Raw genomic sequence first — 25,150 nt, 5'->3', positions numbered from 1 at the left:
CCAGTATTAAGCTGCGTTCACGTCACCTTGTGTTTACCGCTATCTTGAAATGATGTTATATTCGGAGCTGTTCACGTCCTTTTGGTCCTTGGACTGGAAATTATGCGTTTCCATGGCACCACTATCAACGCCTAATAAATCAATCTACAGCGGTCAGGTGGTATAGTGGCCACATGTTACATGTGGGAGCTTTCAGAAAACTCCCAGCTTACAAACTGTAATTACAAACTCTACGAGGACGTGAACGCTTTTTACAAGCTAGAATCTTGTAACTACAGGAATTACGAGGCCGCGTGAACGCACCTATAGCATCTGCAAACGGAGCACTTTAATCAAATAATGAATTGATTTCAATAGGGCTGGGCAAACTATGGAACTTGTTTCCTATAAAATGGCCAAAATCCTTCATTTGTTGTCATAATATGATGCCCATATATAGTTGTCAGTCGGATTTAATGGGCGGGATTTATGGTAATTGAGAATGAACGTGCACGCGCGTCCCATTTACAACTGATTGGAATTCATTAACACACACACATTTCACTATCACTTCTGACGTTTACGAAGTATTTGTGAATCAGGAGGAGAGTTTTCGGGAAAGTCTGTTTACGCGCAAATCACTCACATATTTACTAGTATATTTACGAATGTTTCATGAATGAGACCCATTATACGCATGTTTATAGGATGAAATTCCTGCTCTCAGTTCAATTGAGTTTGTTCAATTAGTTATTTTTTTCAGTGCATTTTGGGGTGAGGGGCTGCATTGTGATCTGTTGTATCCTTTTTATTTAAATGATTATTCAAAAAAAAAAAAAAAAAGTGTTCACCTTACGTAATCAACATAACATTATTAAGTAAACTGCACATATAAATATTATGTAACAGTGACGTTCAAATGATTTGTATTTACTCAAAGATATTTTGTCAGCTTTACTTGAATTCTTTTGTTCATTCAACTAAATAGTTTTTTGTTCAAATGACTCAATATTGTTGCGTGGAACCACTTGACACTTATTTTTTAAGTAAATCCAACAATTCATTTTTTGAGAGTATATGGGTAACAGAGAAATGATAAATAACTTCAAGTTATAATTACAAAAAAATATAATTAACTACATATGGCAATTAATTAAATTATTTTTTATTTAAAAGTCACAATCAATCACCACTGAATGATTGTAATAACATCTGACTGCGATCCAATGTGGATTTTGGTCAAACGATGAGGCAGAAATATGTTGTTAGTAACATTTTAGAAGAATTATGGGGAAGATACACAATTCTGTGGGGCATAAAGGAAAAGTAATATAACTAGTAGTGTAACTAATTACTGTTGCCAGAAAGTAATAAGTAACGTAATAATATTACATTTGAACTAGTAACGAGTAATACATTTTTTGAGTAACAAGCCCAACACTGTTCATAACCCCAGTGCATGATGGGAACACCAGTATGAGAAAAGTTGAGTAGGTTTTACTTAATTTTATAATGCTGATAAGGTTGAATTGAGTATTTTTTTTTATTATTCTTGCCCGAACTAACCTTTTCATGTAGAAATTACATTCGTTTTTTTGTAGAATTTACTTTATGTACTGCATTATGGATTATGATTATTAAATATCATACTATTATGAACTAACAGAAGCAAAATAGAAGCAAAACTTTTGATCACTGAAGAAAAGTGCTCTTTATGTGTAGAGTAGTTCAACTATCAATATTTCAAATTTTACACTTACATTTTGTGGAATGTTTGCAATGTTTAAATCTATAATAGACTGAAAAATAATAAGTGCTATAGAGCTGCGAACTGTTGCTATACTTACTCCCTTTAGCTCACGTCTATTTAGCGAAAACTTTCGCGTTGCTTAAATATACAATTATGTAAAATGCATGCAAATGCAAACGTTAATTAGGGTGGCCAGACGCCCCTCTAAACCCCCTTTACCAATTCTCTACCTGATTTCAGCTGCAAGTTAATTTAATCTGAAGTAGATATATAGAATGAACATAATACGTGCCTGGTTAACTGTCAAGCGTGCTGTAGTGCGTCTCAGTGTGTGTCTTTAAGTAGTACGCTGCGGTAGGAGGAGTTGTAGCGGTTGTGACGCCGCCAGCGGAGCCGTGGTGCTGAGCTGAACAGCGCCTGTCCACCTGCAGTAGGGCGCGAGACCGACCGGGACAATATTCTCTGCGCATCGTTCAGCGGAACCCTGCTACCGACAGCACATCTCACAGGAATTATCTCCACGTTTGTGAATAACAAACACCTGCCTCCTCTGCTGATGGCAAAAATGAAAACCGGCTGCGCGATTCTTGTGGCGTGTGCCTTAGTTGTGGGCACATCTTTGGTAAGTCCAAATGTTTTATTTACAAACATTCTGGAAGTACTAGTACTTGAAATTAGATACTAGTAGGCTGAACACATGGAGTAGTACACTTGTGTTTGTGCATTTTATGTCCGTACTTACTAAAAGAATACAGTGGTGCATCGAGCGTTCACTTTGTCTGTTTGGAAATCAAAAATTGCTTTCGTAGCACTTCTATAACAGTCGTTTTTTTCGCCTTCTTTCTCTTAAATAACATTCAAACAAGGAAATCAGTTTGTGTTGAACACTGGCTGTCTATCAGTAAGCTGCAGTGGCTTGCAGCTGCACTTTTAACACACATTGCAGAGGATGCGGCGATGCCTGTGGTGTGTCTGGTAATAGTGCTGCTCTGTCGTTACTAGAGGAGTATGTGAATATGCAAATCAATTGTATTATAATATTAATATTAATGCTATAGAGTATTCATTATCCTCTTCTTAATGGGAACGTCAGGAATGGTTTAACTTGTAGCACACTAGGGAACTAGTTGCTTTGGTCTGTGATGTCTTATACATTTAGGAATTATGAAAGAAGAAGAAACATACACATGTAGGCTACCAGTAAATGAAATCTAGGAGGTGCTGGGTGATGAGTAAATATAAGTTCTGGAAATAAGACGCATATTACTGTTGGATGTATGGCAGATATTGACATTCTCTTTGATGACTCATTCAGAATAAAATCTGTATCCAACTGGAGGTGAAATGTAGCTATAGAGCTGCATTCACATGGTGGGCAGAGGAAGCGCTGCTTTAGAAAGTAACCATCTCACAGCCCTCTGACTAATGTGATCTGTAGGGATGCTTTGACAGACTATTCCTCCGTGGATATATGAAAGAGCTTAGTGCGTCGGCTCTTTGTTGTCTTGATTTTCAGGTTCATAGTTGTCTGTGCTCCAGAATGGAAAAAAATATATATAGGGGGAGAGAGAGAGACCCCTAAAGGCAACCTCTCGTTCAGTTTAGACACATCGAGGCCTGAGCTTGAACCTTGAATCTTTTTAGAAAAGCCCACCATACTGAGACTGGGGTAACCTGAATATGACCCACCATCTAATTATGCTAAATCTCCAATGGTGAGCACTATTCATTGATGCATACACACACTCTCACACACACTAGGTCACTATCCTAAAATAGATGCCACTGTAATGGGCACAATTTCTCTACTGATTCACATGGCAGAACTCCAGCGCAACCTTCTTTCCTCTGCACTTCCTGTGTTCCAACGCATCCCTGTTTTCTCCCTCGGTTTATTTTAATCATCAAACAGGCTCATTTAGCTCTTATTAAATTTTCAGAGAATCTCTTGATGTTTTCACTCGTATACATTTAAAAAAAAACACCATCAGGGCATAAGAATGCAGGCCTCTGAATGAGAATTAAATCGCAGATTTGCTGCTTTTGATTTAGAATTTGTTCATTTGCATATTTGCATAGATGTTGAATATTCACACACTCAGCTGGACTACAGCAGTGATTCGCAACGCTGCAAATACACTCCGGAGGGTATTTAAGCAGGTTACAGGGGTTCTTGGAAAGATTTAGCTTTGTTACAGCTACAAAATAGAAACAATACTAATAATATACATATTATATATTATATATATATATATATATATATATATATATATATATATATATATATATATATATATATATATATGTTTAAATGTTTAAATAATTGACTAATCTTGATTAATCTCAAGACTTTTCCAGAATCTTTTAAGAAATTATTTAAAACAAAAATGTAATGTGTTCTAGTTTCTTAGATTTGCATACAAAAAATAGTTTTTCAGATTTTCAAATAGTTTTATCTCAGTTTTATCCTAAAATTGTCTTATCCTAACAAACCATACATCAATTGAAAGCTTATTTATTCAGCTTTCAGATGATATATAAATCTCATTTTCAAAAAAACTGACCCTTATGACTGATTTTGTGGTCCAGGGTCACATATTTGACCCATGTTTATTTATGTTTTAATTTTACGTATTGATTTATTTACTTTATTGATTTTACTGATGATACTGACTGACTAGAGTGATTATAATATAATCGGTTAAAAGTGACTTATTAGTAATAATAATATTAATAATAAAGCTAAATTATATTCAGATAAAAGGAACACATTTCTGGTTTGCTGTCAATATTTTACTTGAGCCTTAATGAAGGTGAAACGGAGCGTACATAAGACAAAAAGGTTTGAAGCACTTGTCTATTGAACAGTTTTTCATGCCTATTGTTAAACGGTTGCATCCCTGCTCTGTGAGTTTGCCTCCTGAAGGTATTTATATCGGTTTCGATAACCTTGAATAAGAACCACAACCCTGTGGTCACAAATCAATTTGCCTAACCACTTCCCCTCTCCTGTGTCTTCATAGCCAATAATGTCTGTCTTTCTCAGGGGAGTCACGGAAGCGCTCAGACCATCGCTCCATGCAGACCAGGTTTCTCCCAGAGCTTCTACACCGTATTTGTCCCCAGGGGTGTGCTGCAAGGCCTGAACATTCACAAAGGTAAGAGCTTGCAGTGCATTGCATGATTCGGCACAGGTTTATATATATATGTGTGTGTGTGTGTGTTAATCTCAGTGGAGCTTTAGCAACAGGTTTGTGGATGAATGTAAATGCTTGTGCATTCCTCTTTCTGTGTGTGTAGGCTAAATGTAATATGTTAAATATAATTTTAGCTTGATTATTGCATATTTATGGAGAATGCAGAATGACTCCCAAATTAACAGGAGGTGGATGTTGTTGAATATTCTTCGGTACTCTCACATATGCAGTAGTTTAGACTAGTTGTGCTGTGTGATTCCTCAAAAGGTGTTAACAGTGATTCAAAACCAGTTTCAGCCGGCTTCAAAATAAGCACAGTGCGGAATAACAAGCACAAATAAATGGTTTAGAAAGGAGGAGCAGAGATGCAGATATGCCAGCGTGCTGAATGTTGATAGTACACACAGGACCTGTAATGCAATTAGAACACGTTTAAAACACACTATGCTTCTCAAATGCAATTTTCAAGGTCTGAGAAACGTCAGGTGATGCATTTAAAGAAACATATCCATGCTGTGCCAGAAACGACGCTTCCATCTAGGTGGGTGTCATAAGCGTATACATGTTCCAATTCGTCGAGAGCTACAGTTGGCACACGTCTGCATTAAAAAGATGTGCAAAGCCAGTGTTTCCTACTGATCACAATCAATATGCATATTATTCAGCTTTAGTTTGACTATCAGACAAACCTTGGCTGGATGATTAAAAACACAAATAAATAAAAAATGGAAATAAACCCATAATCTGAATTTAATGGATAGTTCAGTGGCTCGGCTGGCTACAGAAGCCTCATTTAAATCTTCTGTTCAGCTCCCGCTGGGTGTTTTTTGCTGCTTTGAGCTTTAAGCTTTTGCTTTTTTTTCCCCGCTCCCCCTCTGTCCTGCATGTAATACAGTTCCTCTATTCTTTCCCACTTCTTTTCAGCAAGATTTCAGCCGTCCTTTTATTCTGTCGCTTTTCATTGCCATTGTGCGTGCATGTGTGTGCGTTATGCAAGGATATGCTTTATCTGTGGAATTTGTTTTGCTGTTATGCTAGGAGAAAAGATGTCGGGGGAAAATTGGACTTGCAAAAACAAATCATACAAGAAAATGGCACATTGATTCAATCAATTACCTGTTTTTTCCACCGCATTCAAACTTTGATTGAGTGTAACTGTTATCAGAGTAATCAATGGATTTATTCGCATGAACGTGGTTGTGTAGAGAGAGATTTATTAGTTGTTCTCAATATAACTGCAACTTTTGCGCTGATGCGGGAGTGCAAGAATCGAATTTTTGCTGTAATTGCAGAAACTGCGCAACTGGTTTGGAAATACATGCTGCAGTTATTTATAATTGATTCGTTATACATACTGTTCCCTGTTTATCACACTTCTATGGCCTGTTTGTTTTGATTCCAGCTTGTGGTGGTGTTAAGGGAACATTGTCAGTCATTGACATGTCAGATGCGCTTGTTACACAGCAAGTCGGTTGAGTGTTGGCATGCGTGTCCAAGTGTTCGCGCATGAGTCAATCATTTTGTTTACTCGCGGATTTAGTTATGAGCATTTTGCTGGGATCGAGCCTGTGCCCACAATATCCACTAGCGTGCAGGCAGCCACCTTTCCTTCAATATCCAATAGTGCACTCTTCATTTTAAAAACATGCTTACCCCAGCACAACTTGGCACTTGGGTGTATATCGTCAGGCTGCAGTATGAGCCCTTACAGAGAGTGATTAATGTACAGTCGCCGGCCTGGAGGAAGGGTGATGTGTTCAGAAGAACCGTAGTAATCGGGGAGTGGGGTCGCCTCACAGGGACGTTAATGATAACAGCCTTGTGTAACCCAGAACCGTCAAAGGGGAGAGTAATGGGTGAGCCGGTGCGCTCGGTTGGGCCGGCGAGCTTCAAGTCGAGAAAATCCAGCGTCAATTTAGCTGTGATTGTAAACACTGGTCTGAATGCTAATGCCGAGATGGGAATTCTCAGGAGCGCGGTGCGGTCTGAGACTTGAACTTGGCGGAGGATTCGAGAGTAGAAAGTTCCGCTTGAGTTGCTTCCATAACTGTTTAATATGGCTGCGGTGCACTGGGGTGAGAGTGAGCGATTCATCTCAGTTCTCTAGGTACTGCTTAGCATTGGTCTCTAAAGTCTGGCCATCCAAACAGAATCAGATATGACTGCTCTTTCATGGCCAGAGCAGTCAGGGTGTCTGCCAGCTGTCTGCTGCTCTCGCAGCTGCTTACGATGCAATTTGCTGATTCCGTTTAATTACACCAGTAGCTTGTTGTGTTTATTTTCTATTCATTTATGAAGGTGTTTGTTCGCACTGGGCATTTTAATTATAGCAAAGTTTGGGTATTATGACAACGGCAGCACATTTATACCTATTATCCTACAATCTTCATGATCACTTTTATTGTACTAAGGATAACAAGAAATGGCTCTTGAATTAAGTTGACCGGAGTGGTTATAATTCAACCATCCAACATTTCTAATATCTTTTACACAGTAAAAACAGACAGCGTGAGTCTCTTCAGGCGCTCTGCCTCACTAGACGTGATTCGTCTTCACTCAGCATGTGAAAAGATTCATCATTTATGCTGACAAAATATAAATGCCAGGGTTGTCACGTATTCAGCTGGCCTCGGGAGCATATGAAAGGCACCCACATGGCCACAGTAAATAGGTATGGTAAGCATTTGTGTTTTACATGATTGGATTCCAGATCCTAGATGGTAAGGTTTGAACCGCATTCAACATTGACTGATGATGCGATCATTTAGCATGGCTCGTTATTGCGGTAGGCAGTCTAGCTCAGGAGAGAATGATGTTTTATGAGGTTTTATTGTGTTACGTCATGTCTTCAGGTGTTTATGCAAACATTTATAGACGTATAAACTCATGCATAAATACCCCATCTTGCTGTGTTGACGTGCACGGTGGGGTCCAGTGTTTGAGACCACATTCAAGATATGAGATTTAAAAGAACAAAGGAGCATTATATACAGTATATAAGAAGAACAAATACGTGACATTTGTGCAAATTTTTTTGACAATAATCGTGTGTACAAAAGGTCACGAATCTATGGAGTTCATGAAGTTCGTGTGCTGCTGTCATGGTAACACTTTACAATAAGTTTCCAATTGTTAACATTAGTTAATTACATTAGTTAACATGAATTTACAATGAAAAAGCATTTATTAATCCTAATGTAAGTGAATTTATTTACTAATACATCATTAAAATAAAATGTAAAAAAAAATCTTTTACTTGTATTTAATGTAGCTAACTTGAACTAATTATGAACTAACAGATGTATTTTTTTATTGATTGATGTTAATAAAGATTAATAAATATTGTAACAAATGTATTTCTCACCGTTAGTCAATGCATTAACTAAACATAACTAATGTGACATTATTGTTATGTTACCGCTGTCATTAAAGCAATAAATAAATGAATTTTAAAAAAATTAAGACATACAGAAATAATAAATGTAGAATAACTGTTTTCTAATTTAATATATTTTAAAATTGTATTTATTTCTGGTGGTAGAGCTGAATTTTCAGTAGCCTTTCAGTCTTCAGTGTGACCTGATCCATCAGAAATCATTTTCATATGTTGATTTGGTGCTCAAGAGGCAATTCTTAATAATATCAATGTTAAAAACAGTTGTGATGCGAAATATTTTTGTAGAAACGTGATACTTCTTTTTTTTTAGCATTCTTTGATGAATACAAAGTTCATAAAAACAGCATTTATTTACAATATAGTATTCTTTTGTAATATATTTACTGTAATATGATTAATTTAATGTATCCTTGCTGAATTAAAACATGCATTTTCTTAAAAAACCTTACTGACCCCAAACTTTTGAACAGTATAGAGTATGTATGATCAGATATATAGATTTACATGAAGAGAAAATATACTACATTTAAAAAAAAAAAAATTATATGAGAGTATATCGTCCATGAAAACGAACAGAGCATTTGAGCGTGGGCCTTTTTCAGAGCAGAACCCCACCTGGGAGAGATAAGCCATGAAAACGGATATTCCACTGATTGCACATTGTAGTGTAAACCATCATCTTGGCCTAAAAGCAGGATCAGGCACTTTGATGCCAAAGACAGAGAGATGGAGATGGAGGGAGGACAGGTACACTCTCGCACACAAAAGAGCAATCTGATTTGAGTTGCACTTACCCCTAAACGGTGGTCTGAAAGGATGCTGTCAGAATGTGTTCAAGAGAACATGAGCGATGAACTTCAGTGCATAACCCTTTAATATCCGACACAGTGCTGGTGGGAAATGGAAGTCAGTCGCCTTTGCCGTTAGTTCAGAGGCGGCCATTAATCATCTTAATTACTAGTGCTTATGCATAGTCAGAGTCATTTGACTTCTCTGGCAGATTTGTGGCATTTGCAGTGCCACAAAATATAGTGCCTGCTTGGATTTCCAAGATATTCTACGTATATACCACATTTTATCATCAATAAAATATAGTAAATCCCCACTTCAGTTGTCCTTTCGCTTTAAAAAAATATTCCTCTCCCACAAGGACATTCATTAAATCCAAACGCACAGACATCTTAAGGCACTTTTACAATAAAACCAGAACTAGGACTCCACCTGTGAGATGGAGACGCTCTGCGCATGGACTCCCGGGCTCTCTCTCTCTCTGCGTTCCAGTCGTGTCTTAAAGTTTACCTCATTATCTAGCAAACACATTGCTCTCCATACTTACGCCGTGCTGTGGAACCTCTCATGGATACAGACATTCACAGAAGCTCATTAGGATGGTACTGCTTGAGCCCTGTTTGGAGCTTTGCGGTCGCAAACAGATCAGGGTTAAGAGTTTATTATAAAACTGATTTCGACTGATTTTTGATTGGTTGCGCAACATTCAAAGTCAGTGTGAACAGCAGACAATAATAATAATAATAATAATAATAATATGTATTATATCATATAATGTATTATAATTGTTGTTTTTGTTGTTGATAAAGATATAATAAATTATTTTGTTAATCTTCACATATCTACAGTTTTAATTTTCAGTTATTATTATTATTAAATTATTTGCATTTGTTATTAATTTGTTGTATCATTTTTATTATATTTATAATATATTTATTTATATTGATACATTTTATGGAAAATTATTTTCATTTTTTTTAACACATTTTCTTCAGTTGAATCTTATGGTCATGTATTGGAAAATAGCAGCTTACAAAATCTACAGCTTTTGGTTTTGTAATAAACAACTTAGCATTATGAGCAATTAAAAAAAATTTCTATTTATCTGTTCTGTATTGCTCAAGGATGTAAGGCACATGTTTTACAATGATTTCTAAGATGCAAATGTGGTATTCCTACCATTAGATGCTGTTATACAACACAAACCAGCAAGGTCTGCTACTCAGCTCAAGTGTACCAAGCATACAAGAGTGTACTATACAGACAGACTTGTTTTTTTCATGCCTGATTTACTTTTCCATTGCATTTCCATCTAGTTTTTTTTTTTTCCCCACACTGTGCATAGTGAGTATATATATTAAAGCGAAAAATCCTGACTTGTATAGATATTTTCCTTCCCATCCCTTTCTCTCATACTCATACTCTCCTTCTACCACTCACCTAGCAGTTCTTAATTAAGTTTTCATATGAAACCATGGTTCAATGTCTATTTGAATATAAATCAGATTGGATTTTCATCTTAAAGGCAGACTTTTCACTGCTGGCTGTGTGTATACTATTAGTCAGCAAGGCATTTCTCATTTACATTGGCTTGATTCTGTGGGAAGTCCTTGAGAATACTGCTGTTGAAAGAAAAGAAGAAGAAGAAAAAATGATGTTGATTTGTTTATTATTATTACCAATACTGAAGTAAATACTTCCTTTTTTATATGTAGAAATTTTAATTAATTATATACCAGGGTGAAAAATATGACATGTACGCAAGGGCATGCCAATCCAAAAGCACAACTTTTATCTAAAACACATTTCTATGTGATCAGACTAGCAAAGACTAGAATTAAATATAAGAAAGAAATAGTTCTTTATTTATAATTTATGAACAAATCATTCAGACTCAGATTTATTGACCACATTTGACTCAAAAAGAATGATTAATCCTCAAATTGGTACTATACTTCTCTCATGAATATGCCAGGACAGCTGGGGGAGATGTCAAGTCATATGGACTATTTTTCAATGGTGCTATTGTGTAATTTTTTAAAGCTCAACAGCTCCATTTCCCATTCATTGTAATTGTGTATGGGGTGTGGGGGGCGGCATCTAGGGAACGAGACGCTGCGTCATTATCTTGATGCTATGGGAATGCCCCCAGGAGTGACCGGTGTCTGAAGCACGAGTGAAACACGCCAACTACATTGCAGATGTTCTTATGATGTCACATAGTATGCTTATGTGTATTAAAGAGTGCCTGCATTTGATGACATCACCTTCATTGTCTGAAGGAGATGCGCAGGCATGCCTGAAGCATGGCAATACGACATAGTATCTCGTTCCCTTCTCAGGGAGCCGGTTTTATATACATAACCCAAGACTCTACACTGCATCATTACATTGATGCTATGGGAATGCCAATTATAGTGAGCTAGCACTAAAATAACTTAACAGACTTAAACCGGAGTCATATATACTTAGTTCAGGCACATCCACAGTGCCACACTCTGGCAGCCTTGCTGAGTGGAGATTAGATAGATTCCATTGTGTGCAGAACCCCATGGCCTGACACACCACCTCACATGCCTTGCCATTAAAGGGGCTCTATGTAAGTTTTTGACTTTAATAAAGCATAAAAATACCCCGATACGTTTGCAGATATTTAAGAAACATGCTAAGTTCACCTACTTGTTTCTCAGAAAAACAATGCTACAGCCAGATATTCTACTTTGAAAATGTGCGTTCCGTGTCGGAACGTCTGTTTTTGTTTTGGTCTGTGTGAAACCGTGTGCTTGAGTTTATCCAATAATATTTCGACATCACAGGTTGCCAGTTGTCGGAAAACACCGTGTATTGCAACCATGGAAACCAACAAACAAACTGGGTCAGAGAATCGCAGATTCTACTTGACCTAAAAGCCTCTGAATCCATCTAAAAATCTCTATGAACAACAGCATATTAGAACAGATAAATCAACTCATCAGGTTACAGTGTGTAAGTCTCCAAAGCTTTCACTGTGAATTGCGCTCCCTGTTGTTGCTGGCAACCGCGTCTTTGAACGAGGGGGCGGGCCTAACAATATTTTGAATTTGGACCTGTTTTGAACACTGGGTGTCATTCCTGCATAGAGCCCCTTTAAATGCTAAGTTTTGGCTGTTATCGCCCTCCAAATATGGTGGTACGGTGGAGGAAGCGAAATAACATTCACCTAGCTCCTCCCACTGCAATTGCACAATCGAAATTGTTGCATTGCTATAGCAAATCCGTGATCCGAACCGCGAGATGCAGCACATCGACTGATCACTCACGAAAAGAGTCAGACTCATCACAGTGAGTGCATTCAGCTCCCTCGAGAGCCAAGTAAGCTCACACTCTTCACATTGGCAAGGCAGGCGTCCTCAAAGAGGATGCAGTGCAAGGAGGGCTCACAAGCAGCTCTCAAGAAAGAAAGCTCAGAAGTAACTCTTAACCTGGGGGATACACACTCCTCTACGATTTTGACACCTCAATGTGGAAATCTTGGAGAAATGAAGACTCACAGACTGTGCAGGGTAAGAGGCGGTATATTGAAAACATCCACCTCTACATCTAAATTCCTCAGAGCTTGACATGCTTACACGTAATATGCTCTCAGTTAGGTCGGAAGTGGCCGCAAAGCAGGCTTCCCTGTTATAAGGGCAATGGAGCTATCTGGAAAAGCTTGAAAAATGGAACTCCCTTGTTAAATTCGTCCGCCAGTTTGACCGTGATCCCCAGGATCAAAGCTGCCACTATGCCCCAGCAGACATGGGGTCCAAACCACAAGGTACAGATGCTTGACTCTCATTCCTCAAGAAAAAAAAGTCAAGCGAAAGTAGAGTTTCCCCACCCTGACTCATCACAGTGCATGCATTCAGCTCCCTCAAGAGTTGAAAGCACTCGCTTCTCTCTCATAACACAGAGCTTGTTTGCATCACTGGCCATAATGAAAGCTGGTAATACACACTCTCTGAACTGGCTTAAGCTCACACTGACAAACTGCTGTCTGCCAGCTAGTTGGCGTGTTTCACACATGCTTCAGAAACCGGTCACTTCTGGGGGCGTTCCCATAGCGTCAAAGTAATGACACAGCATAGAGTTCCCTCGAAAGGGAACTTCCCATGTACTCTTTAAAATATCATTTTTTTGTTGCACAGAGTAAAACAACATGAAAATGACTGCTCTTTCCATATAATAAAAAGGGCTCTCATGGTCTGCCATACCTAAAAAGCACAATAAAAGTACAGCATTAAAATATCTTTAAAAAAATTGTCCATGCAAGATACTTGCGTATCTGCAGTGTTATTTTAGCATTATTTATATACTATTGTTGTCAGATATATGATCAGTTTTTTTTTTCTTTTCGTTTTTGCCTGTCTACCTGCCCCTCTGTATTCGCTAGTTAGTTTCCATGGTTACTGATAATGTTCCGCATGTTACGCACCTGTTTCATGTTCTTTCGTTTAGCTGCCCTGTGTATTTTTAGTCTTCAGTTCTCCCAGTTCTCTGGTGGGTGTCATCATAGTTTACATGCTTGTTTTCTATTGCTATATTTCTCCTTGTGATCTCTTGAGTGTTCCCCTCTGGATTTATTCATTAAAAACAGCATTTGCTTCATTCTCCTGCGTTGTGTGCTTTGCACAACCACACGTGACAATTGTAGTATTTGTTCATTTTCGTTTCACTCATTACTACTAAGATTGAGTTTCTGTTTTTCATCTAATATTTAGATTTTATTTTATTGCATTTCAGCTTTATATTAATTAACTAAGATAAAAAAAAAGTTTTATTTTATTGTTAGTTAACAACACTGCCCATATTATAGATTTGTATAAGAAATTACATACATATTTTGAACAACATGAGGGTGAGTAAATTTTATATATATATATATATATATATATATGAGCAATATCACACGAGTAGCCGTGCGATATGGCTGTATATCATCACGCTGTGATTGGCCCGTAGGCACGAGGCCGCAGGCCGAGTGCCGTAGGTAATCACAGCGTGCTGATATATAATTATACAACAGTTATATATATATATTATACAACAGTTCGACGGCACGAGTGTGTAAATAAATAAGAATAACAACGGAGTATCTTTAAAACCCTCTTTTGTGCAGCACTACTTCCTTCCGCCACGGATTAAAATCTCAATTTGACAGTTGGACCAAGCCTCCGTTACTAATTCTAAAACGTCACTTCAGAACTAGTAACGAAGGAACGTTTCAAAACTCAAGTTGTCAGTTGAACCAAGCCTCCGTTGCTAACTCTAAAATGTCACTTTAGAACTAGTAACGAAGGAACGTTGAGTCGCTTCATTGAAACACATTGAATTTTCTACAGTTTTAGAGAGAGAGAGAGAGAGTGTGAGAGAAAGAGAGTAGGCTATTACCTGTGTCTGGTATATTGCATTACATTCATTCTTCAAGTCGATGTCCATAATATTACATCCTTTATACAAGTCCGTTTGAATGTCCGCTGAGGTAAGCGATCTTTGTATTTGTCTTTTTTTCAGCTTTGGGAATTTTCCATCCATAACACCACAGCGCTAAAACAACTTCCTTTTGCAAAAGTTCCTTTCAATTTAAAAGTCTCTTGTGACTGACTAATTCTCCTGTAAAGTGTTGCCGCCATCTAATGCCGTATTAATGTAATGTTCACTCAATCCATATTACTTAATGGACATATTTATATAAAATAATATTTATTGAACAACATATAAACACAATTGTACAGTTCAGTCAAACATAAAGCACTAGTTATAAAAAAAATAGGTCACCATTTACGCTGGTATGTGGGTTTTACAAATATTTAACAAATGAAAAGGATTTTAAAGAGCTTGTGACAAAACCTCATAACTCCATTGGATCCTCAAACTGTCAATCAAGCCTCATTAATCCGCCTCACCTCGTGAATGAAGTGCGCACGCAGTTTGGACACCTCTGTGCAATGCAAAGGTAAATAAAGATCTGATGTTTGGAAAAAAATTGTAAAGCGTTTTCTTTACTCAAAAAAACATATGTTTATAAAGTTTAATGTTTTACATATTTGAAGCGGAGAAGAGTCTGATATGTCCCGTCTAGTTGTAGTCAATGTGGTATATAAGGATGTAACGTAACGTTTATTATTATCAAATTTAATATAGCACAATTCGACTTGCTCTGTAACAAATAATAGATTAATAAGACCAAAGATTGCCCGTTCTATGTACTCAAATTGAATTATGTCTCGTGTTTAACCACTATAAGAGCCAGCGGCAAATCCCCGAGGCACAGGCCGAAATGAAGCTGTTCTCGGCGGTTACAGAAGCACTGAACGGCCGCTGACGCACTCAAGCTCGCATCTCCGAAAACGTCAAAACAAATTGTAAAATGGGCTCTGTTATTAAATATGAGTCACATATTTCAGGTCTAAACAACTACATTCTCGCCTAAAAAACTATTAAAACTACAGTTCGTGGTACAAGAAGTAGTATTTGAAAAATTACGGTTGATTTGATCGGCCGCCATGACGGTCACTTCAAGCGGAGTGATACAAACGGTGAAAAGGCAGTAGGAGTGCTGTTATCACTGAAATATTGCATGGCTATCAGCCAATCAGATTCGAGAACCAGACAGAACTGTTGTATAAATAATATATATATATATATATATATATATATATATATATATATATATATATATATATATATATATATAATTTTATTTTTTTATTTTTTTTGAGTGTACTGTCCCTTTAAGGGTATTTGCCTTATGGTGTATGTATAATATACAAAATGCATGTTTATACACAACATGAGTGTTAAACTAAACAAACTCTCTCACTTTTTCTATATACATATCCATGTGTTTTCACAGCGTGCCATTATGTGTTTCATGACTCTGACCTGCCGGTGTCTTTAATTCCTCATCGTGCCCTTAGGTTCTGTTTTAATTACTTCTTCCTTTGACATGGTGGGTTTATTTTAAGGAGCAAATACTAAAACGCCACCGGGAAAGCGAACATGATTCAGCCCATAGAGTCTTGAGGTTTGGCACCAATCTAAACCGAACAGAAGAAGGAAATAGGAAAGAGGTGAGGTGTAGCACTTTTTCTCGGTTTTGGAGATTGGAGAAGGGCTGGGAGGGATGAAGAAGGGAGCATGTGAACAAGAGGTGAGGAATGCTAATTGTATTCATAAGATGCAGCCTTAGTTTATCCTTATCTATGCGCTTCTCTCTCTCTCTCTCTCTCTCTCTCTCTCTCTCTCTCTCTCTCTCTCTCTCTCTCTTTTTTTTTTAAATCTTCCAGACAGCTTCACTTCAAGTCCTCAGGCTGTCTTAAAGAAATTCTTTTGAGAAGGCTGTGGTCAGGGACTGTCGGACATGCTTTTAGTCTGTTTACTTCTGTAAATTCAGGACTCCAGAGGAAATATAAATACAAATGGACAAACAGAAAAGGTGTTGCTGTGGATATTTGACTTACGTTTTATGAATTTGAATCGCACACAGACTGTTCTCAAGCCTGACAGTTTGTCATTCGGTTGTCTTTGGGTTTGCGTTTAGTGTTTACAGCTTTTTTACTTGATTGACAAGGGCCACAGGAAGTGGAAGCATCCCTCCATTCAGTGAGTGATTATCTTAAATGGAGAAATTAAAGGATTACAAACTGGCCTAGTAATCCAGCTGTCAATCTCTTGACTCATTAAGGAGTAGGAGGAGAGAGGGACAGAGAGAGAAGAGAAGAAACTTAGGTGTTAGGAAGAGAAGATTAGTCTTTTGGTATCTCGCTCGGCTCCGTGTTCATAATCTTTATTGAAACCTTGTGTCATTGTAGATGATATTATCATGCACATGATGTTCTTTTGAAAAAGATAGTTCATCCAGGAATTAAAATACTGTCATAATTTACTCACACTCATGTCATTCCAAACCTGTTTAAGTGTTCTCTCTCTCTCTCTCTCTCTCTCTCTCTCTCTCTCTCTCTCTCTCTCTCTCTCTCTCTCTAAATGTCTTGGCTCTCAAAGTCCAAAATGACTCACCACAATAAAATATTGTCTATGGGAAAATAACACTGCATCTGGCTTATATATATATATATATATATATATATATATATATATATATATATATATATATATATATATATATATATATATATATATATATAATGTATAATGTATATATATATAATGTGTATTTATAAGACAGATGCAATGTTATTTTAGTATTTTTAAATGCTATTAGTCTTTATTATTATTTTTATTTTTTATATATTTTCAATTGTCATATGAATTTCAGTTTTGTTTAATTTATTATTATTATTATTATTATTTTTTTTTATTTTTTTTGCATAGCAAAATAAAACCTGTAGCTGTTGTTTGCCTCTTTTGACAAGCAATTTTGTCAGATAACCAAGTTTAATGTTTTGTTTTTCCTTCTTATTTAAAATATTTAAAAAATATAACAAATATTTTCCTCATTTTGAGTGTTTAATCAAACTTGTAGGGTCATAAAAAACAAATATACCCTCCGGACATCACTTTTGGCCACTACTGTATAATTTTGGCTTTATTTCAATTAACAAAAACAATAACTCAGCGTTCCCGGTAGCTCTTAAATACAATGCGGCGTCACTGATTTTTGGTCGCATACAAGAACCTGCATCAAATGGTGTCGATGTACCAGATGTTTTTGCAGTCTTTGTGTCGATGTACCAGATGTTTTTGCAGTCTTTATGTCATTTGTAGAGCAGAAATGAAGACTTTTGTTCCTCATTTATATTCATTATATGGAATCTTTTTAAAAAATGTACCTTTTTGCGTGCCATAGAAAAAAATAGTCTGTCACACTTTAGATTATGGTCCAATTCTCACTATTAACTAACTACCAACTATGACTTTTGCCTCAATATACTCCTAATTGCTGCTCATTAATAGTTAGTTAGGTAGTTGTTAAGTTTAGGTATTGGGTAGGGTTAAGGGATGCATGGTCATGCAGAATAAGTACTAATATAATACTAGTACTAATATTTTTACTAATATTTTTACAGCTAATATGCAGTTAGTTAATAGTGAATTGGACCCTGAACTAAAGTGTTACCAAAAAGTCATATGGGTTTGTAACGGCATGAGGTGAACTTGAAGTTTGCTTTGAGGCACACTTTTTGAGAAGTTTTGTAAAATTATGAAATATGCTTTTCAGGCCGCTGAAATGGCAGATTAATAAATCAGACTATGAAGAAGGGAAAGATAATAATAGAAATATTGTGGACTTCATAATATAAATCCCAAGCATTTGGTTATTGATTGATTCCAAGCCATTGTCTACACTGACAGTTTTTTCTTTTCAGTCTCGGGAGCAGACTGAACTATCCATATCTGCGTCTGTCCTTTCATTGATTTCTTTTGTTATTAAGTCGTTTATATTGTCCATAACGGGGAGGCATCTCTTGTATATTATGAATATCAGCTCGAACTTGTAGACGTTTCTAGAATCCTGGAGTTGCTTTGGGGACTGGAGTAAGGCGAGGAAAAATCAATACAAATTTCCACCGTGCTGCCAGTTCAACATGGTCACTCACTTATAGCATTGATCGCCTCTTCAGAACAATCTTTGTAGTTTTATTTATACGTTCATACATGCATTCGTATAAACACAAACCTATTTGAAAAGTAAAAATGCTGAAGGACAAGAAGCCAGGTGAGATTGCGGCAGCAGAAAAGGGAAGAAATCAAGGATTCAAGGTCTGTGTCTTCTTAAATTTCCAAAGCTTGCTGGAGTTCCCTGGACGTTGGCCAGGAATGCAAATATGATTATCAAAAAATATCTTCTGCAAGTGCTCGGACTCTAAATTGTCCTCTTCAGACTTTGTATAAATTTTCCACAGGCCTGCAACAAGCTCTTCATGTTCACTGAACTGTTGTGGTCTGTAAATAAAAAGACGTATGTTGGCACAGGCTTCAGCACTTTTGCTCTGATAAAGAGCTTGGCCATTGGTGGGTAAAAATTATGTTTGCAAAAGGACTATTCAAATTTCATCCCTGGCTACCAGTGGCTTAATTTTGAATTTTGCAAGTGTGTACAATATTCATTATCACAAAATGCAGCAGTTTCATAGAAAAAAAAGCAAACATCACCAACAGACCCTAGGCTGATATTCGGTTTATTTATTTATTCAAATCATGAATGCTGTTTACAACAGATAATTTGGAGGTGAGGTATGAGACCTGAATGTGAATGAAATATCCATAATGTCCAACGACCATTGTGCTAGATGTGAAATTTCACTAAATAGCACAAATAAATCCATTTCCGCTTCACTCGCTGAGTCATCGCCGCACTTGCGCTTGTAGGGTCTCGGATTTAAATAACCCTGTAACATTTCGCTGTGGGGGTTACGTATAACTGTAAGATGGATTTAATTAAGCACTTCAAGTGAAATAATAATAACTTACATTTAAACAGGTGCTGCCAGTAATTTATTGAATAAGAAGTCTATACCAAGAAATGACAAAAGAGTCAGAGACATAGTTCTGAATGGCTTTGATTTGTCAATCGAACCTCTTGATGGAAAGTAAATGGGTGTCTGAATGTATTTAAGGCCACTCTGTAAGCCTTGAGTCAAGGTGCTGGGATGGGTAACGTTCTTGTCATTGAGTTTTGAATCTGCATATATGCTTGACACGGTAAATGGCATTGGTGCTGTAAAAACTAATTATCACCATGGTGATGTACTGCAAGAGTGTTATTATTGCAGTGCTGTGAAGTACATTGTTAGTTCACATTCAGAAAATCCAGACATCGCTTTTTGTCAATCCACAGGTATTTTCTTTAATATTCTATTTGTATTTTACATTTTTCCTTTAATGATAAAATAGCAGACAGAAAATCATATGTATAGGCCTTGGCTCTGAGAGTCTTTTTGAGGGTCATCATAAACATCAATGCTGTCATTAAATAATATACCTGTGGATTTGGCTGTACTAGTTGGATCCAGCAGACCGCAGATGGCTTTGCTTATGGTGTGGAGCTGTTTGTGTCTGTTCATGTATATGTGATTTTGTAAATGATGTTGGCAAGGTTTATGAAATATTTTGGGGTCAGTAAAAGTTAAGATCAGTTAACATTTGTAGCATAATGTTGACTTCCATGCAAAATAATATTGACTTGCCCTTCCTGTTTCTTTCTTTCTTTTTTTTTTTGAAATAAGTAAGGATTTAAAAGCAGAGATATGGAACTTATAAGTTTAGTCATTTTTTTTTAAGAAAGAGATTAATACTGTGGTTCAGGTGACATGCATTAAATTGATCAAAAGTGATAGTAAAGACATTTTAATGTTACACAAGTTTTCAATTTCAAATAAATATCTTTTGAAACTTTCTAGTCTTCAACGAATCTTAAAAGAAAAGTATTATGTTTTCCACATCAATGTTAAGCAGCACAACTGATTTCAATATTGATAATAATAACAAATGTTTCTTGGGCACCAAATCAGCATATTAGAATGATTTCTGAAAGATAATATGACACTGCTGAAAATTCAGCATTGCCATCACAGGAATACATTATTAAAACATATATTAAAATAGAAAACAGTCATGTTAAATTGTAGTAATATTTCACTATATTACTGCTTTTACTGTTGCAGTCTTCTTCTCATAAGAGATTTATTTTAAAAAACATTTTAAAAATCGTTCCAACCCCAAAATTTAAACTTGTGCATTATTTGAGCTGTAAAGTTGTTCTTATCATTTTAATGGTCATTTTAAGGATTTTCTTTTTATTTCAAAATGAATAATTCTGGTAATCAACAGTAGGCCTAAACTGTGGTGATTGAGCTTAATTTGTACTGAACCCAGAATATTCCTTTTAAGCTGTGCTCCTGTTTAAAAAGGCCCCTGTACGAGCTACTTTATAGACATATATACAAACTCAATACAATGCACAAAGATGCACAGATGTTCAGACACATGTGCGCGCACGCAAACCCGATCCTTGCTATCCCAGTGAATGTGCCGTTAAGCGGCCGTGTTCTGTGATGTCATTGTGTTTAGATCTCAGGAGAAATGCCTATCACAGCTGTAGCGGCAGGAATCTTCTATATTCTCTCCAAACAACAGTACCGGAAAATACCAGGATTTTCTCTGCCACCTACGGAGTTACAAAACTGAAGGTTCACTTTATTGCTTTGAAGCTGCAAAGCTTAGAAAATACACAAACACACACATAGTCAGTGGACGGAAAAGTGCACACAGGACCCTTGCACACAAACACACACAAAAAAACACACATCCATTCAAAGACACACTCTGTATTGAGCTGAGGAGGTGATTTCATCTGAAAGTATAATGATATTGGAGGAAGCACCATCACTGGTAGGTTACACAGATCAAAAGGCTGCTAGTTACTTCCTGATCCTGTGGCCTCTGGCTACCTTTTTACAGGATTTTAGATCCATTCCCACCCCTCTCTCTCTCTCTCTATATATATATAGGACATTTTACTATGACTCTTTCTGCAGATTGCATTTTTACGGCAGTAGGTGGCGACAAGTGATGTGTTTTTATTAGTGGATCACTGAATTCATTACTGATTCATTCAAAACACTGATTTATTTAGGAATGAATCACTTGGCTACCCCTGTGTCCCAATGTGAACAGATTCCATCCTAAATAGTAAGTGAGATTAGAATAAGTGTTTATAGTGTACTACTTCTGGTAGATCTGGTAGAAGTATGGATACACACTCTATCGGCTCTATATATGCCCACAATCCACTGGGCGTTGGAGAAGGATTTGGTTAAGAACTACAAATAAGAATAAAAAGAACTACAAATGTGGCTGATGTGCATGAGACCAGCAGTTAGAGGCGTGATTTTTCCTCCCAATCCAGTTCAGCGGACGATTGCCCACAGCAAACACTGATCCCTAAACTACCCATCACTGTAACCTCAGGGCAGGATTTCCGCTGAATTGGTTTGGGGGGAAAATCACGCTAAGTACAGACACCCTGGAAAGGGGGTTTGAATTATTAATAATCAATATCTAACCTGACAAAAAAAAAATATATATATATATATTTAATTATATATATATTATATATATATATATATATATATATATATATATATATATATATATATATATATATATATATATATATATATATATATATCCCAATTTGCCTACTTATACTATGTCCCAAAAGTATGTACTCTTTCTGTGAAGAAACAGTAGATACCATTGACTGTGTAGCAGAAGAGCAGGCAAGATTTGGTATATTTTTTAATTTAATTTACTTTAATTTAATTTAATTTAATTTAATTTAATTTAATTATATATATATATATATATATATATATATATATATATATATATATATATATATATATATATATATATATATATATATAATTAAATTAAATTAAATTAAATTAAATTAAATTAAATTAAATAAATTAAATTAAAAAATATTCCAAATCTTGCCTGCTCTTCTGCTACACAGTCAAAGGTATCTACTTTTTCTTCACAGAAAGAGTACATACTTTTGGGACATAGTATAAGTAGGCAAATTGGGATACAGCATGAGTCTGTCATTTTTAGTAATTCATTCATCATTTGTTCAAAATGCTGATTCATTCAGTAACAAAACAAATTGGTGAGTCGTTGAATCATTCAGTCAACCGATTTGTTGAAAAACATTCATTTAGAAACAACACACCACTGCTGTGTTGATCAGAGACACGTGAGTGTTCTGTAATGCCTCTGTTAGGATATATTTTCATTGTCAAAGCAAACAGAGTAACAGTAATTTATTTATATAGTGCTTTATAATACAGATTGTTTCAAAGCAGCTTTACAGTGATAAACAGGAAAATAATGATCAGATTTACAAATAGAATTCAGTTTTGCTATAAAAAATGTAAGCTAATCAATATTAACGTGTTTATTGAACTGCTGTTTTAAAAGAATATATCTGTATATTTCTCACTGTGTGTAGATGTTTTTGTGTTTGGTCTGTTTGATCTTCTGGAACAAAATCAGACATAGATATTTGAGAAGAAAAGGTTGATTTGGCATCCACTGTCAGGCAGTAGAACTGGTTATCAAAACAGTCTGACTTGGTTCATAATTCAGTGAGAATCATACGGACAGCTCATACAGTAATTCATTTGAAGCACTTTCACTCTTCGTACAAGAGTAACAAGATATTTCAGAAAGCAGCGAACAAAAAGAATACTGGATGAACTGGATATTTACTTACAGTCAGTTGAAACCAAACCTGCAAATGCATCCTGATTTGGTGTGGATGAAGTAGCTCTTTATTACGTTCTACTCAAGCAGGTGTAGCTTGTGCTGCAGGCACATTTGCCAACTAAGAGAGTATCAAAACACTAACAGTGAAAAATACACAAATTACAGAAAGTACCAGGGTAGTGCCATGTTGTTATTTTAAGTGCTTTAGGATGCCATAGATAGTATGCTACATGAATATGTTAAGAATTGTATACTACGGTTTTATTGTCGTGTCATGACACTTGTTTAGATATTGTAATTTCTCTGTATGCACTAATACTATTTACAGTATTTGTTGGGTTTGTTTGGTTTTATTACAATATATTTATATTTTGTATTGTATTTAGATTTATATTGTTGTAGAGATACTTGTTTTTAACAATGTGCACTACATTATTACTTCCTCTCATGGTTAAAGAGTAGTTCACACCAAAGCTGATAACTACAACTATAGTTTTAATTATTATTATTATTATTATTATTATTATTATTATTATTATTTATATTTAAGTCCACACCAGAGCTATACTGATGAAAACATGGATAGTTAGAATACATTTAAGAACAATTTATTTATTTTTTAGTTTTTGCAGCTGGCAATATTTTTATGTTGTACTTTGTTTAAACATTTATTAGATCAAGTTACAGCTGACTATCTTTTATATTTTATTTTTATTATATTGTATAGCTTGTAGTGTTAGTAGCATATTTTGCATATTTTGAGTAGCTTTCTGAATACCATTGACATCAGATCAATGATAGTTTGGTTGCCCACAATGCCATATTTCTTTACACCCCCTTGGCAGCAATGCAACATGCTTAACTATGCATAGACATGGATGTTGACTCAAGAATCATGAGCAAATCACCTACTTAAAGAGCACCATAGTGTGTGCCCTCGGGATTATGCAGCTGTCTCATGTCTTTGTGTGAGAGAGAATAATTGTTTTTTCTCTAATTACGAACGTGAGATGTGGCTGCTGGTGTGGTTGTTCGCAGCTGCCATCTTTTCATTCTTGTTGGCACCTATCTGGCTGAAAATGGGATTTTCTACCATCTGGATTTGTGTTTTATGCTGATGAAACAAAGTTGCTCAAGTGAAATTGAACATGGTTTGCTGTAAAAATTTCTCAATATATAACAATGAAAAGATCTGTTAGCTTTTCTGTAAGTCATTTGTATAACTTTAAGGGGTGAATTCACTAAACAACTGCAGTGTTTCAGCACAAAAATCTGTCCTATTCACTAATCAATAGCAGTACAATTTAATCAGCCACTAAATGCACAAACAAGACTTGTTATGAAAATAAGGCTTTTTAAGGTTTACTCCTTGTTTATAAAACTTTTTTTTTTTTTTTGCTTGCCACAATTACTGTTGCGCTATATCCTACTACAGAAAGCAGATGGTAAACAAAATTGTATTAAACAAGGATGTACAGTATGTGTACATTTTCTATTGATCATGGCAGCAATGATCAATAGAAAATGTATTTATATATATATAATTTGTGTGTGTGTGTGTATAATATAATATATATATATATATATGTGTGTGTGTGTGACATCAGTCATCACTCTATATCTTGCAATAATATTTCTTTGTATGATGTAGTTTTATGATCAGAGCTCTGTAGTGTTTATTGTGGGGGGCAAAATATATATACAAATGAACATTTCTTTAAAGCCTGATGTATCATATTTGATACTCAGAATTTAAGATGAAAAAATTATGTGTGGATAAAACTC

At 35.9% G+C, this 25,150-nt stretch overlaps 1 protein-coding gene across 2 annotated transcripts in view; it reads left to right on the top strand.

Moving 5' to 3' along the window:
• Positions 1-2,172: 2,172 nt before the first annotated feature.
• The window catches only part of cdh4 (cadherin 4, type 1, R-cadherin (retinal)), a 283,006-nt gene continuing 260,028 nt past the window's right edge, over positions 2,173-25,150 (top strand). For both annotated transcript variants that reach the window (XM_067388245.1, XM_067388244.1), the window contains exons 1-2: positions 2,173-2,351; positions 4,776-4,887. In XM_067388245.1, the coding sequence (XP_067244346.1) occupies positions 2,286-2,351; positions 4,776-4,887 (178 nt within the window). In that variant the 5' untranslated portion in view covers positions 2,173-2,285. The remainder of the gene's footprint in view (positions 2,352-4,775; positions 4,888-25,150) is intronic.

This window comes from Chanodichthys erythropterus, chromosome 6 (genome assembly GCF_024489055.1).
Source record: "Chanodichthys erythropterus isolate Z2021 chromosome 6, ASM2448905v1, whole genome shotgun sequence".
Classification (NCBI taxonomy): Eukaryota; Metazoa; Chordata; class Actinopteri; order Cypriniformes; family Xenocyprididae; genus Chanodichthys; species Chanodichthys erythropterus.
The sequence above is the reverse complement of the archived record's forward strand: the minus strand, read 5'-3'. Positions and strand labels throughout refer to the sequence as shown.